Below are 16,689 nucleotides of genomic sequence, written 5' to 3'. Positions count from 1 at the left end.
AGACCTAATGTCATTCATTACTCTCACTCATTACCCTCAATGGGCTAGTCTGTGAGGAGAACACACAAATGTATACTATAGACACCCCCCACCACACACACACACACACACAGTATATCTCCCCCAATGTGGTCTGCCCTCTTCATGATCCACTGACCCACACCAGGTGAGGAGGTTCCTGAGCTGGATCTGTTGAGTCCTGGGGCTGTGCCGGTTAAGTGTCTGATACCCAGAGATGATAGTTCCTCTTCCAGTCTGAGTCGACTCCCCAGAGAAGACAGTTCCTCTTCCAGTCTGAGTCGACTCCCCAGAGAAGACAGTTCCTCTTCCATTGTGATCAGGATTTCAGAGGAGGAGAGACAGAAGTACGAGGAGGAAATACGCAAACTCTACAAACAGCTGGATGACAAGGTCAGGGTTCAGACACACAATGAAACTTGCTAGTGAAGTTTGTGTTTGACATAAACAGTGTCTGTTTGTCTCTGATGGAGATGCATGATGAACAATTTTACCCATAAGGCTCTGTACAACATACCTATTTGTTGTTGTGTGTGTGTGTGTGTGTGTGTGTGTGTGTGTGTGTGTGTGTGTGTGTGTGTGTGTGTGTGTGTGTGTGTGTGTGTGTGTGTGTGTGTGTGTGTGTGTGTGTGTGTGTGTGTGTGTGTGTGTGTGTGTACACAGGACGATGAGATCAACCAGCAGAGTCAGCTGGTAGAGAAGCTGAAGGAACAGATGCTGGACCAGGAAGAGGTAGCAGACAGTATCTATTTCCTCATCTATCTTCCTCTATCTCTCCACAGTATCTCCCTCTATCTCTCCACAGTATCTTCCTCTATCTCTCCACAGTATCTTCCTCTATCTCTCCACAGTATCTTCCTCTATCTCTCCACAGTATCTTCCTCTATCTCTCCACAGTATCTTCCTCTATCTCTCCACAGTATCTCCCTCTATCTCTCCACAGTATCTTCCTCTATCTCTCCACAGTATCTTCCTCTATCTCTCCACAGTATCTTCCTCTATCTCTCCACAGTATCTTCCTCTATCTCTCCACAGTATCTTCCTCTATCTCTCCACAGTATCTTCCTCTATCTCTCCACAGTATCTTCCTCTATCTCTCCACAGTATCTTCCTCTATCTCTCCACAGTATCTTCCTCTATCTTCCTAGATCCCTCCAGAGGAAGAGGTACATTGCCTCTTTTACCCTATCTATATTACTCTATCTCTATATCTCCCTCTCTCTATATATATTTCTCTCACTCTCTCTATCTTCCTTCCTTCCTCTCTCTCTCTATCTCCCTCTGTATATATACAGTACATATATATATACAGTATATATATATATATATATATATATATATATATATATATATATATATATATATATATATATATATATATATATATATATATCTTTCTTTCAGGAGGTTAGGAAGTGCAGCTCAGTTTCTACCTCATCTTGTGGGCAGTGTGCACATAGCCTGTCTTCTCTTGAGAGCCAGGTCTGCCTATGGCGACCTTTCTCAATAGCAAGGCTATGCTCACTGAGTCTGTACATAGTCAAAGCTTTCCTTAAGTTTGGTCAGTCACAGTGGTCAGGTATTCTGCCACTGTGTACTCTCTGTTTAGGGCCAAATAGCATTATAGTCTGCTCAGTTATTTTATATTTCTTTCCAATGTGTCAAGTAATTATCTTTTTGTTTTCTCATGATTTAGTTGGGTCTAATTGTGCTGCTGTCCTGGGGCTCTGTGGGGTGTTTTTGTGCTTGTGAACAGAGCCCCAGGACCAGCTTGCTTAGGGGACTCTTCTCCAGGTTCATCTCTCTGTAGGCGATGACTTTGTTATGGAAGGTTTGGGAATCGCTTCCTTTTAGTTGGTTGTAGAATTTAACTTATCTTTTCTGGATTTTGATAATTAGTGGGTATCGGCCTAATTCTGCTCTGCATGCATTATTTGGTGTTCTATGTTGTATACGGAGGATATTTTTGCATAATTCTGCTTGCAGTCTCTCAATGTGTTGTTTGTCCCATTTGGTGATTTGTTGGTTGGTGAGCGGACCCCATACCTCACAACCATAAAGGGCAATGGCTTCTATAACTGATTCAAGTATTTTTAGCCAGATCCTAATTGGTATGTTGAATTTTATGTTCCTTTTGATGGCATGGAATGCCCTTCTTGCCTTGTCTCTGAGATCATTCACAGGTTTGTGGAAGTTACCTGTGGCGCTGATGTTTAGGCCAAGTTATGTATAGTTTTTTGTGTGCTCTAGGGCAACGGTGTCTAGATGGAATTTGTATTCGTGGTCCTGGCAACTGGACCTTTTTTGGTCTGGCAGAATAGGTGCAGAAGATCTAGTTGCTGCTGTAGGCCCTCCTTGGTTGGTGACAGACCATCCAAGGTCTGTCTCTATCTCCCTCCCTCCCTCCCTCCCTCTCTCACTCTCTCTCTCTCTCTCCCTATATCGGTCTCTCTCTACTTCTCTCTCTCTCCCTCTGTATCTTTCTTTACATCTCTCTCTCTCCCTCTCTAACTTTCTCGCTCTCCCTCTATATTTATTTCTCTTTCTATCTCCCTCTAACTATTTCTCTCTATCTCCCTCTCTCCCTCTCTCTCCCTCCCCCCCACTCAATTCAATTCAATTCAATTCAAGGGCTTTATTGGCATGGGAAACATGTGTTAACATTGCCAAAGCAAGTGAGGTAGATAATATATAAAGTGAATATATAAAGTGAAAAACAATAAAAATTGACAGTAAACACTACACACACAGAAGTTTCAAAACAATAAAGACATTACAAATGTCATATTATATATATACAGTGTATTAACAATGTACAAATGGTTAAAGGACACAAGATAAAATAAATAAGCATAAATATGGGTTGTATTTACAATGGTGTTTGTTCTTCACTGGTTGCCCTTTTCTCATGGCAACAGGTCACAAATCTTGCTGCTGTGATGGCACACTGTGGAATTTCACCCAGTAGATATGGGAGTTTTTCAAAATTGGATTTGTTTTCGAATTCTTTGTGGATCTGTGTAATCTGAGGGAAATATGTCTCTCTAATATGGTCATACATTGGGCAGGAGGTTAGGAAGTGCAGCTCAGTTTCCACCTCATTTTGTGGGCAGTGAGCACATAGCCTGTCTTCTCTTGAAAGCCATGTCTGCCTACGGCGGCCTTTCTCAATAGCAAGGCTATGCTCACTGAGTCTGTACATAGTCAAAGCTTTCCTTAATTTTGGGTCAGTCACAGTGGTCAGGTATTCTGCCGCTGTGTACTCTCTGTGTAGGGCCAAATAGCATTCTAGTTTGCTCTGTTTTTTTTAAATTCTTTCCAATGTGTCAAGTAATTATCTTTTTGTTTTCTCATGATTTGGTTGGGTCTAATTGTGTTTGTCCCTCTCCCTTTCTCTCTCCCTCCCTCCCTCTCTCTATCTATCTCCCTCTCTCTATCTATCTTTTTCCCTCTCTCTATCTCCCTCTCCCCCTCTCTCCCTCCCTCTCTCTATCTTCCTCCCTCTATCTCTCTCTCCCCTCCCTCCCTCTCTCCCTCCCCCTCTCTATCCCTCCCTCCCTCCCTCCCTCCCTCCCTCCCTCTATCTCCCTCTCTCCCTCCCTCCCTCTCTCTATCTCCCTCTCCCCCTCTCTCTCAATCTCCCCTCCCTCCCTCCCTCTCCTCCCTCCCTCCCTCTCCCTCTCTCCCTCTCTCCCTCCCTCTCTCGCTCTCTCTATCTCCCTCTCCCTCTCCCTCTCTCCATCTCCCCCTCCCTCCCTCCCTCCCTCCCTCCCTCCCTCCCTCCCTCCCTCCCTCCCTCCCTCCCTCCCTCCCTCCCTCCCTCCCTCCCTCTATCTCCCTCCCTCTCCCTCCCTCCCTCTCTCTATCTCCCTCTCCCTCTCCCTCTCCCCCTCTCTCAATCTCCCTCCCTCCCTCCCTCCCTCCCTCCCTCCCTCCCTCCCTCCCTCCCTCCCTCCCTCCATCTCTCTATCTCCCTCTCCCTCTCCCCTCTCTCAATCTCCCTCCCTCCCTCCCTCCCTCCCTCCCTCCCTCCCTCCCTCCCTCCCTCCCTCCCTCTCTCTATCTCCCTCTCTCCCTCTCTCTATCTCCCTCTCTCCCTCTCTCCCTCTCTCTCCCTCTCTCCCTCTCTCCCTCTCCCTCTCCCTCTCTCCCTCTCCCTCTCTCTCTATCTCCCTCCCTCCCTCCCTCCCTCCCTCCCTCCCTCCCTCCCTCCCTCCCTCCCTCCCTCCCTCCCTCCCTCCCTCCCTCCCTCCCTCCCTCCCTCCCTCCCTCCCTCCCTCCCTCCCTCTCTCCCCCTCTCTCCTCTCCCTCTCTCCCTCTCTCCCATCTCCCTCCCTCCCTCCCTCCCTCCCTCCCTCCCTCCCTCCCTCCCTCCCTCCCTCCCTCCCTCCCTCCCTCTCTATCTCCCTCCCTCCCTCTCTCTATCTCCCTCTCCCCCTCTCTCTCTATCTCCCTCCCTCCCTCTCTCCCTCTCTCTATCTCCCTCTCTCCTCTCTCTATCTCCCTCTCTCCCTCTCTCTATCTCCCTCTCTCCCTATCTCCCTCTCTCCCCCTATCTCCCTCCCTCCCTCCCTCCCTCCCTCCCTCCCTCCCTCCCTCCCTCCCTCCCTCCCTCCCTCCCTCCCTCCCTCCCTCCCTCCCTCTCTCTCTCTCTCTCTCTCTCTATCTCTCCCTATCTCCCTCTCCCTCTCTCTATCTCCCTCTCTCCTTCTCTCTATCTCCCTCTCCCTCTCTCCCTCTCTCTATCTCCCTCTCCCTCGCTCCCTCTCTCTATCTCCCTCTCCCTCTCTCCCTCTCTCCATCTCCCTCTCTCCCCTCTCTCTATCTCCCTCTCTCCCTCTCTCCCTCTCTCTATCTCCCTTTCTCCCTCTCTCCCTCTCTCTAAATTGTCCGTTTTATGACAGTTGTAAATACCTGCAGGATCTCTCTACCTTCCCCTCTCTCCCTCTCTCCCTCTCTCTAAATTGTCAGTTTTATGACAGTTGTAAATACCTGCAGGATCTCTCCTCCCTCCCTCCCTCCCTCCCTCCCTCCCTCCCTCCCTCCCTCCCTCCCTCCCTCCCTCCCTCCCTCCCTCCCTCCCTCCCTCCCTCCCTCTCTATCTCCCTCTCTATCTCCCTCTCTCCCTCTCTCCCTCTCTCTAAATTGTCCGTTTTATGACAGTTGTAAATACCTGCAGGATCTCTCTCTGTTCCACTCTGCAGAAATGGAAGTAAAAAATCCCTTTGTTACAACAGAGAGAGATTTTGTAGTACTGTGACATCAAAGATTGGATAATAAAACAATATTTCTGTAATCCAAACATTTGAAATGGTCTGTGGGTATTCAAAGAACAATCCTGTGGAATTCATTACGATTTGGTGATGCCATTAAAGACCGTAGAACAACATAACTGTAACTCTGAAAGTGTACATTTCCCAATTATCAGATTTACTTCTAAATGTTGTGGAATTTCTAGGATTAAATATGAAACTATTTGTGAGAAGATGAAATGTGATATTAGCCTTGTAAGTGAGTAAATAAAAATCATATGAAAGTTCTTCCCAGTCAGTGACCACGCCCACGTGAGCACAGATATTATTATTATTATTACGTACATAAAACCCCTCGTGAAGAATTGACATATCAGACCAAGCAGGCGGACGGTGTTGAACCGGAATTCATGAAGGATTAGATTCTACCAAACCAGAAAAAACATGGAGCGTGGCTGCACGTTGAAATGGTAGGAATTTAAATCTCTAGAGACCAGTACAATGCTGGGTTTCTACGGGCGTGTAAATTGGTTCTAGCTCTACATTAGACCAGCGTGACCAACAGCGTTAGATCTGAAAGGTACGAAATGGTTAGAAACTCTGAAACTCTCTCTCTCTCTCGAAGAAGAAGAAGACTAAACAGGAACATTCAGCTGTTTAAGTACTCTAGTCTAGTAAACTCTACAGAGAACCACCGGGTGGTACTCTGAAAGATCCATTCTAACGAACACTTCCTCTGGAAGAACCGGTTTAACAGACACCCCCGAGACAGAGAAGGTACAGCTACAAAGGACAAAGTGTTTTCAACAGAGAGACAGCAAAGACATACACACCTAAATGTGGACATTGCAATTATTTCGAATGAGCAGCCATTCATGTGCTAAGTATTCGCATTTCCATGAGCATATTTATCAGCTGTACGACAGTGGAATTCCTTTGTCTCTCTTTTGAGTCCGCCATTTTGTGTAAAAAGCCGTCATATTGGTTTAGTCCACTAGGGACTTTTCATTGCATATTAATCAATGTGTAGACTATCCTGTTTGTGTGTTTATGTAATTCTGTGTGATTATTTAGTTAGTAAATAAATAATTAAGCCAATTTGTATATCGCTGATTCATAATTTATGCGGGGGTTCATGCAGATATCCAATAATTTTTTGCGACATTCAGAATGAGACTGATAAGGTAAATAAGAATTAATGAATTGACTGTGACTGATGCGTATCTTTAGAGTTTAGTCGGAGATAGTAACTCGTTAAATAACTTTTCCCGTGGTGCCCCAGATTACTACCTAATTAATTGCTATATGATTAATTTAATTGCGTAATAATTGAACGTGGTATGTCATTATTTTATAAAATAACAAACACATTAATGATATTCACGACACGACACTCTCCCAGGTTGTAATGAATTCTCAGGGAGAAAAAGGTGTAGATTCAAACGCAGAGCGTTTAGATGGCAGATGTTTATTAAACCTTCGCAGAAGGCAGGAATCGTGGTCACAGGCAATGGTCAAACACAGGTAGGCAGTCAACAACAAACAATACCTCAAAACCATACAAACAGAAAGATCTGAACTAAATAGGGAGCTGATGAGACCAGGTGAAATCGATGAACAAAAATGAAAGACAGGACTATGATCGAGAACACAAAGAAAAAGAACACAAGAAAAGCAGAACAGAACCGTACACAGCTCCTTGCCTCGTCCCCTGGGGACAGTGAGAAGGTGTCAAGGGGAGTTGGGTTTTGTCTGACAGGGCTTTCTGTTTCTCTGTTTCTCTCCCAGCTCCTTGCCTCGTCCCCTGGGGACAGTGAGAAGGTGTCTGGGGGTGCTGGGTTTTGTCTGACAGGGCTTTCTGTTTCTCTGTTTCTCTCCCAGCTCCTTGCCTCGTCCCCTGGGGACAGTGAGAAGGTGTCAAGGGGGTTGGGTTTTGTCTGACAGGGCTTTCTGTTTCTCTGTTTCTCTCCCAGCTCCTTTCCTCGTCCCCTGGGGACAGTGAGAAGGTGTCTGGGGGAGTTGGGTTTTGTCTGACAGGGCTTTCTGTTTCTCTGTTTCTCTCCCAGCTCCTTGACTCGTCCCCTGGGGACAGTGAGAAGGTGTCAAGGGGAGTTGGGTTTTGTCTGACAGGGCTTTCTGTTTCTCTGTTTCTCTCACAGCTCCTTGCCTCGTCCCCTGGGGACAGTGAGAAGGTGTCTGGGGGAGTTGGGTTTTGTCTGACAGGGCTTTCTGTTTCTCTGTTTCTCTCCCAGCTCCTTGCCTCATCCCGTGGTGACAGTGAGAAGGTGTCAAGGGGAGTTGGGTTTTGTCTGACAGGGCTTTCTGTTTCTCTGTTTCTCTCCCAGCTCCTTGCCTCGTCCCCTGGGGACAGTGAGAAGGTGTCAAGGGAGTTGGGTTTTGTCTGACAGGGCTTTCTGTTTCTCTGTTTCTCTCCCAGCTCCTTGCCTCGTCCCCTGGGGACAGTGAGAAGGTGTCAAGGGAGTTGGGTTTTGTCTGACAGGGCTTTCTGTTTCTCTGTTTCTCTCCCAGCTCCTTGCCTCGTCCCCTGGGGACAGTGAGAAGGTATCAAGGGAGTTGGGTTTTGTCTGACAGGGCTTTCTGTTTCTCTGTTTCTCTCCCAGCTCCTTACCTTGTCCCCTGGGGACAGTGAGAAGGTGTCTGGGGGAGTTGGGTTTTGTCTGACAGGGCTTTCTGTTTCTCTGTTTCTCTCACAGCTCCTTGCCTCGTCCCCTGGGGACAGTGAGAAGGTGTCTGGGGGAGTTGGGTTTTGTCTGACAGGGCTTTCTGTTTCTCTGTTTCTCTCCCAGCTCCTTGCCTCATCCCGTGGTGACAGTGAGAAGGTGTCTGGGGACCTTGGCAGGCTGCAGATGGAGAGTGAGGTTGCCAAGGCGGAGGTCAGGGAGGTTCTGCAGGCCTTGGAGGAGCTGGCTGTTAACTACGATCAGAAGAGCCAGGAGGTGGAGGACAAGAGCCTGCAGAACAAACTTCTGGCTGAGGAATTGGCCAAGAAAATGGTAGGCTATACCTCTATACCTTTATTCCCTGTGAAAATAATTAAAATGAAAATCCATCCATCCATCTGTTCATCCATCCATCCGTTCATCTATCCATTCATCCATCCATCCATCCATCCATCCATCCATCCATCCATCCATCCATCCATCCATGCATCCATCCATCCATCCATCCATCTATTGGTCATTCATCCATCTATTGGTAGCTGACTGTGCTCCCCTCTGTGCTCCCTCTCTGCTCCCTCTGTGCTCCCTCTCTGCTCCCTCCGTGCTCCCTCTGTGCTCCCTCTGTGCTCCCTCCCTCCCCTCCTTTACTCCTTTGGTGGGTGTGTATGTGGGGGTTTGGGAGAAATGAAAAATACTAATAATTTCTTCTTCTTCTCCTTCCTCTTCTTCTTCTTTTCCCCCAGGCCCACCTGATGCGTATCGAGGCGGACTTGTGTCGTCTACAGGAAGTGAGTGTTCATCAGAGGAAACGCATTGCTGAGGTTCTCAACGGCCTGATGAGGGACCTTTCTGAGTTCAGCGCTATCGTGGGCAACAAGGACATCAAACTGGTCCGTACCATACTTTACTTTAGCTGTAAACATATGGCTTCTGACTTCAATTAACTGTTACTACTTGACCGTTGATTCTTGAAACTTAATACTTTACTTTTACTTTAACAACAAGAACATCAAGCTGGTACGTCTGCTGTCACCAAGGTTACGGCATGTACGCCCATATTCAAAAAGAGTAGGACTGCTGATCTAGGAGAGCTGTATTCTGGGAAACCCTCTCCTAGAAGACTAGAGGTGGAGACTAGTTCCTCTGTCCATGTGTCTATTTCATTATGATCTGAAAGTCTAAACAGATGTCCTGAGACTCTTAAGTCAACATATGACTTCGTCTTTTTCGAGTTAGAAAAACATTACTTTGAAGATTTGTTTTCTAAGGCCGTCAGCGAAAGAACATCAAACCAGATGTCAGAGAGAGAGAGAGAGGCAGAGAGAGGCAGAGAGAGAGGCAGAGAGAGAGAGAGGCAGAGAGAGGCAGAGAGAGGCAGAGAGAGAGGCAGAGAGAGAGAGAGAGAGAGAGAGAGAGAGAGAGAGCAGAGTTCTCTGTCAACAACAACACTGTTATCATATTTAGATTGTTATTGATGTGCTTGCACTATCCGTCGCGCCTCGTTTCGGCGATGTCGTCTGCTAAATTACTGTCAACATAATAGACGTGTTTTTATAAATGTTTGACCTATCCCTCCTCCTTTTATCTCCCTCTCTCTGCCTCTCTCTGCCTCTCTCTCCCTCTCTCTCCCTCTCTCTCCCTCTCTCTGCCTCTCTCTGCCTCTCTCTGCCTCTCCCTCTCTCTGCCTCTCTCTCCCTCTCTCTCCCTCTCTCTGCCTCTCTCTGCCTCTCTCCCTCTCTCTGCCTCTCTCTGCCTCTCTCTGCCTCTCTCTCTGCCTCTCTCTGCCTCTCTCTGCCTCTCTCTCTCTTTCTCTCTCTCTCTCTGCCTCTCTGCCTCTCTCTGCCTCTCTCTCTCCCTCTCTCTGCCTCTCTCTGCCTCTCTCTCTCTCTCTGCCTCTCTCCCTCTCTCTGCCTCTCTCTCCCTCTCTCTGCCCATCTCTGCCTCTCTCTGCCTCTCTGTGCCTCTCACTTCCTCTCTCTCCCTCTCTCTCTCCCTCTCTCTGCCTCTCTCTCCCTCTCTCTGCCTCTCTCTCCCTCTCTCTGCCTCTCTCTCCCTCTCTCTGCCTCTCTCTCTGCCTCTCTCTCCCTCTCTCTGCCTCTCTCTCCCTCTCTCTGCCTCTCTCTGCCTCTCTCTGCCTCTCTCTGCCTCTCTCTCTGCCTCTCTCTCCCTCTCTCTGCCTCTCTCTCTGCCTCTCTCTGCCTGTCCCTGCCTCTCTCTCCCTCTCTCTGCCTCTCTCTCAATCCAATTTCAATTCAATGTCAATTTAAGGGGCTTTATTGGCATGGGAATCATATGTTAACATTGCCAAAGCAAGTGAAGTAGATAATATACAAAAGTTAAATCAACTATTCAAATTGACAGTAAACAATACACTCACAAAAGTTCCAAAAGAATAAAGACATTTCCAATGTTATATTATTTCTATGTTTTAACGATTTGCAAATAGTTAAAGTGCAAAGGGGAAAATAAATAAGCATAAATATGGGTTGTATTTACAATAGTGTTTGTTCTTCACTGGTTGCCCTTTTCTTGTGGCAACAGGTCACAAATCTTGCTGCTGTGATTGTGCACTGTGGTATTTCACCCAATAGATATGGGAGTTTATCAAAATTGGGTTTGTTTTTGAATTCTTTGTGGGTCTGTGTAATCTGAGAGAAATATGTCTCTCTAATATGGTCATACATTGGGCAGGAGGTTAGGAAGTGCAGCTCAGTTTCCACCTCATTTTGTTGGCAGTGAGCACATAGCCTGTCTTTTCTTGAGAGCCAGGTCTGCCTACGGCGACCTTTCTCAATAGCAAGGCTATGCTCACTGAGTCTGTACATAGTCAAAGCTTTCCTTAATGTTTGGTTCAGTCACAGTGGTCAGGTATAACAGTGCCCCAGGACCAGCTTGCTTAGGGGACTCTTCTCCAAGTTCATCTCTCTGTAGGTGATGGCTTGTTATGGAAGGTTTGGGAATCGCTTCCTTTTAGGTGGTTGTAGAATTTAATGTATCTTTTCTGGATTTTGATCAGTAGTGTGTATCAGCCTAATTCTGCTCTGCATGCATTATTTGGTGTTTTACGTTGTACACTGGGGATATTTGTGCAGAATTCTGCATGCAGAGTCTCAATTTGGTGTTTGTCCCATTTTGTGAATTCTTGGTTGGTGAGCAGACCCCAGACCTCACAATCATTAAGGGCAATGTATTCTATAACTGATTCAAGTATTTTTAGCCAGATCCTAATTGGTATGTTGAATTTGATGTTCCTTTTGATGGCGTAGAAGACCGTTCACAGCTTTGTGGAAGTTACTTGTGGAGTTTAGGCTAAGGTATGTTTAGTGTTTTGTTTAGGCTAAGGTATGGTTAGTGTTTTGTTTAGGCTAAGGTATGTTTAGTGTTTTGTTTAGGCTAAGGTATGGTTAGTGTTTTGTTTAGGCTAAGGTATGTTTAGTGTTTTGTTTAGGCTAAGGTATGGTTAGTGTTTTGTTTAGGCTAAGGTATGTTTAGTGTTTTGTTTAGGCTAAGGTATGTTTAGTGTTTTGTTTAGGCTAAGGTATGGTTAGTGTTTTGTTTAGGCTAAGGTATGTTTAGTGTTTTGTTTAGGCTAAGGTATGTTTAGTGTTTTGTTTAGGCTAAGGTATGGTTAGTGTTTTGTTTAGGCTAAGGTATGTTTCGTGTTTTGTTTAGGCTAAGGTATGTTTAGTGTTTTGTTTAGGCTAAGGTATGTTTAGTGTTTTGTTTAGGCTAAGGTATGGTTACTGTTTTGTTTAGGCTAAGGTATGTTTAGTGTTTTGTTTAGGCTAAGGTATGGTTAGTGTTTTGTTTAGGCTAAGGTATGTTTAGTGTTTTGTTTAGGCTAAGGTATGGTTAGTGTTTTGTTTAGGCTAAGGTATGGTTAGTGTTTTGTTTAGGCTAAGGTATGTTTCGTGTTTTGTTTAGGCTAAGGTATGGTTAGTGTTTTGTGTGCTCTAGGGCAACGGTGTCTAGATGGAATTTGTATTTGTGGTCCTGGCAACTGGACCTTTTTGTGTGTTTATTGCCAGTTTTAACCACACACTTGTTGTTTGTGTACATGGACTTTATAATGTTGTATGTTTTCCCCTCCACACCACTTTCCATCTATTTGTATAGCAGACCCTCATGCCACATTGAGTCAAAAGAAGACTTTTCCTTTGTTTAGGTTTGTGATGTTGACATTTGCTCAGTACATTGTTTTCACTGAGGAGATGTACGGGTCTGCTGTAAATAATAATGCAGAGGATTTTCCCAAGGTTGCTGTTGACGCATATCCCACAGATGTTATTGGGGTCAAATTTGTCTCCACTTTTGTGGAATTGGTGTGATCAGTCCTTCGTTCCAAATATTGGGGAAGGTGCCAGAGCTAAGGAAAATTGTTTAAGAATAGCCAATTGGAATTTGTGGTCTGTATATTTTATAATTTCATTGAGGATACCATCAATACCTCAGGCCTTTTTTGGTTGGAGGGTGATGACAGAGGTGAGTGCTACAGTGCTACAGGCTACTTATTGTGTTCCGGAACAATGGTGGCCATCTTAAAGCATGTGGGGACAGCAGACTGGGATATGGAACGATTGGTCTGGTCTGTGCATGCTCTGAGGACGTGGCTAGGGATGCCGTCTGGGCCAGCAGCCCTGCGAGGGTTAACACGTTTAAATGTTTTACTCACATCGGCCACGGAGAAGGAGGGGGGTGAGCGATGGTGACACTGTATTATCCTCAAAGCGGAGATGCTCTCTCTCTCTCTCGTTCTCTCGTTCTCTCATTCTCTCTCTCTCTCTCTCTTCCTCTCTCTCTCTCTGTCTCTCTCTGTATCTCTCTATATATATATATATCTCTCTCTCTCTCTCTCTCTCTCTCTCTCTCTCTCTCTCTCTCTCTCTCTCTCTCTCTGTCTCACTATCTCTCTCTCTCTCTGTCTCTGTCTCTCTCTCTCTGTCTCTCTCTCTCTCTCCCTCTCTCCCTCTCTCTCTCTCTGTCTCTCTCTCTCTCTCTGTCTCTCTCTCTGTCTCTGTCTCTCAAATTGTCTCTCAAAAGGTCATTATTGGCATGGAGAGTGTAGCCATATATGATTGCCAATGCAAACATACAGGAACATATTGAATCAATGAAAATTGTAATCTCCTCCCCTCCTAGCCGATGGAGATAACGGGGGCGATCGAGGAGGAGTTTACAGTAGCTCGTCTCTACATCAGTAAGATCAAGTCAGAGGTCAAGTCCATGGTGAAACGCTGTCGTCAGCTAGAGAACCTTCAGATGGAGTTTCATAGGAAGATGGAGGAGACTGGAAGAGAGCTGTCCTCTTGCCAACTACTCATCTCACAGGTGACCCAATATGATTACCAATAGTACATTTTACTATGCACAGGGGGCAGGGCAGAGAGAGAGAGAGAGAGAGAGAGAGAGAGAGAGAGAGAGAGAGAGAGAGAGAGAGAGAGAGAGAGAGAGAGAGAGAGAGAGAGAGAGAGAGAGAGAGAGAGAGAGAGAGAGAGAGAGAGAGAGAGGTCCCATCATTGGTACTAACATTGTGTGTGTGTGTGTGCAGCATGAGGTGAAGATCCGCTCCCTGACAGAGTACATTCAGAACGTAGAGCAGAAGAAGAGCCAGCTGGAGGAGAACGTTGACTCTCTGAGTGAAGAACTGGACAAACTGCAGGCTCAAGGTATAACAGTACAATACACTATAACACTCCACAGAAACTCTGGACCTCAAAAGCCAGTTCTCTCTCATTGTTCCCCTCTAATCGGGGACTGATTTAGACCTGGGACACCAGGTGGGTGATTCCCCTCTAATCGGGGACTGATTTAGACCTGGGACACCAGGTGGGTGATTCCCCTCTAATCGGGGACTGATTTAGACCTGGGACACCAGGTGGGTGATTCCCCTCTAATCGGGGACTGATTTAGACGTGGGACGCCAGGTGGGTGATTCCCCTCTAATCGGGGACTGATTTAGACCTGGGACACCAGGTGGGTGATTCCCCTCTAATCGGGGACTGATTTAGACCTGGGACACCAGGTGGGTGATTCCCCTCTAATCGGGGACTGATTTAGACGTGGGACGCCAGGTGGGTGATTCCCCTCTAATCGGGGACTGATTTAGACCTGGGACACCAGGTGGGTGAAATTAATTATCAGGTAGAACAGAAAACGAGCAGGCTCCGTACCTCGTTTTAATACCCCTGCTCTATAACTACACAGGATAACTATGACCCCCTGAGTGAAGAACAGACCAAACTCCAGGCACAAGGTAGAACTCCTGCTCCTACCAACACACTACACAGAGCCTTACAGTAAAACACAATATATTACAACCTAAAAATACACTATACATTCTGACAACAGGATAACTATGACTCTCAGAGTGAAGAGCTGGCTAACCTGTGCCCCTGTGCTCCTGTGCCCCTATGCCCCTGTGCTCCTGTGCACCAGTGCCCCTGTGCCCCTATGCTCCTGTGCACCAGTGCTCCTGTGCCCCTGTGCTCCAGTGCTCCTATGCCCCTGTGCCCCTGTGCCCCCTAGGGGCATGACATATCAGGTTGAAATGACCAGCTTTATAGGTGTACACTAAAATGCAATGTGTGTGTGTGTGTGTGTTTCAGAGAACATGTCAGCAGGGACAAAGGGAGAGAATCAGACAGACGTTGAGGAGTCTGCTGATGTCAAGGTAACCTGGTTACAGACTGTGGGACGGGGAGGATCCCATTTATCACAGAGACTTATTGGTAATGTGAGTGTGTGTTTTAGCCTGTCTTTCTCCCTGTTTCAGATGGAGGCTCACCGTGAGACCCACCACAAGCAGCTGGGACGTCTCCGAGACGACATCAACGAGAAACAGAAGATCATTGACGACCTCACTGAGTCAGTACCTCTCTCCCACTCGCTCATCTCCCTTTCACTGAGTCAGTACCTCTCTCTTTCACTGAGTCAGTACCTCTCTCTCCCACTCGCTCATCTCCCTTTCACTGAGTCTGTACCTCTCTCTTTCACTGAGTCAGTACCTCTCTCTCATCTCCCTTTCACTGAGTCAGTACCTCTCTCTTTCACTGAGTCAGTACCTCTCGCTCATCTCCCTTTTACTGAGTCAGTACCTCTCTCCCACTTGCTTATCTCCCTTTCACTGAGTCAATACCTCTCTCCCACTCACTCATCTCCCTTTCACTGAGTCAGTACCTCTCTCTTTCACTGAGTCAGTACCTCTCTCTCCCACAAGCTCATCTCCCTTTCACTGAGTCAGTACCTCTCTCTTTCACTGAGTCAGTACCTCTCTCTCCCACAAGCTCATCTCCCTTTCACAGAGTCTGTACCTCTCTCTTTCACTGAGTCAGTACCTCTCTCTCCCACTCGCTCATCTCCCTTTCACTGAGTCAGTACCTCTCTCTTTCACTGAGTCAGTACCTCTCGCTCATCTCCCTTTTACTGAGTCAGTACCTCTCTCCCACTTGCTTATCTCCCTTTCACTGAGTCAATACCTCTCTCCCACTCGCTCATCTCCCTTTCACTGAGTCAGTACCTCTCTCCCACTCGCTCATCTCCCTTTCACTGAGTCAGTACCTCTCTCCAACTCGCTCCTCTCCCTTTCACTGACTCAGTACCTCTCTCGTCTCCCTTTCACTGAGTCAGTACCTCTCTCCCACTCTCATCTCCCTTTCACTGAGTCAGTACCTCTCTCCCCCTCTCTCCTCTCCCTTTCACTGAGTCAGTACCTCTCTCCCCCTCTCTCATCTCTCATCTCCCTTTCACCTAGTCAGTACCTTCTTCTCATTCTCTCTCCTCTCTCTATCTTCTTCTCACCCTTCATCTCCCTCTTGTTGTAATTCTATGCTATATTTCAGTGTCACCTGGCACCAGCATCTGTAACATCTTTGTGTAATATTTGCACCCAGAACCAAATCTCTGCTGTCAGATTAGTCTCTGCTGTCTGATTAATCTCTGCTGTCTGAGTAATCTCTGCTGTCTGAGTAATCTCTGCTGTCTGAGTAATCTCTGCTGTTTGAGTAATCTCTGCTGTTTGAGTAATCTCTGCTGTCTGAGTAATCTCTGCTGTCTGAGTAATCTCTGCTGTTTGAGTAATCTCTGCTGTCTGAGTAATCTCTGCTGTTTGAGTAATCTCTGCTGTTTGAGTAATCTCTGCTGTCAGATTAGTCTCTGCTGTCTGAGTAATCTCTGCTGTCTGAGTAATCTCTGCTGTCTGAGTAATCTCTGCTGTCTGATTAATCTCTGCTGTCTGAGTAATCTCTGCTGTCTGAGTAATCTCTGCTGTTTGAGTAATCTCTGCTGTCTGATTAATCCCTGCTGTTTGAGTAATCTCTGTTGTCTGATTAATCTCTGCTGTCTGAGTAATCTCTGCTGTCACAAGAGAGTGTGACAACCTCACTGAGTCAGTACCTTCATGATATCTGCCATTTATCAGACGCTTTTATCCAAAGCAACATACAGTTAGTCATGCATGTATACATTTTTGTATGGGTGGCCCCAGCGGGAATCAAACCCACAATCATGCTCTACCAACTGAGCCAGACAGGACCATTGTCATCCACTACCCTGCTCTCCTTGTCATACTGTGTCATGCTGTGCATCCGTACTGCCGTGTGGGTCCCAATCTGTACTGCAGTGTGGGTCCCAATCCATACTGCAGTGTGGGTCCCAATCCGTACTGCAGTGTGGGTCCCAATCCGTACTGCAGTGTGGGTCCCAATCCGTACTGCAGTGTGGGTCCCAATCTGTACTGCAGT

General features: G+C 46.7%; 1 protein-coding gene across 1 annotated transcript in view; it reads left to right on the top strand.

The window, feature by feature from the left end:
- The window catches only part of LOC112236783 (kinesin heavy chain-like), a 92,818-nt gene that overhangs the window by 57,877 nt on the left and 18,252 nt on the right, over positions 1-16,689 (top strand). The window contains exons 12-19 of the mRNA XM_042304949.1: positions 225-411; positions 682-750; positions 8,078-8,284; positions 8,695-8,841; positions 13,091-13,279; positions 13,500-13,617; positions 14,557-14,621; positions 14,724-14,815. Of these exons, the coding sequence (XP_042160883.1) occupies positions 225-411; positions 682-750; positions 8,078-8,284; positions 8,695-8,841; positions 13,091-13,279; positions 13,500-13,617; positions 14,557-14,621; positions 14,724-14,815 (1,074 nt within the window). The remainder of the gene's footprint in view (positions 1-224; positions 412-681; positions 751-8,077; positions 8,285-8,694; positions 8,842-13,090; positions 13,280-13,499; positions 13,618-14,556; positions 14,622-14,723; positions 14,816-16,689) is intronic.

This window comes from Oncorhynchus tshawytscha, linkage group LG02 (assembly GCF_018296145.1).
Source record: "Oncorhynchus tshawytscha isolate Ot180627B linkage group LG02, Otsh_v2.0, whole genome shotgun sequence".
Lineage (NCBI taxonomy): Eukaryota > Metazoa > Chordata > Actinopteri > Salmoniformes > Salmonidae > Oncorhynchus > Oncorhynchus tshawytscha.
Note: the sequence above shows the minus strand (reverse complement) of the source record. Positions and strands in the feature narration are given on the sequence as shown.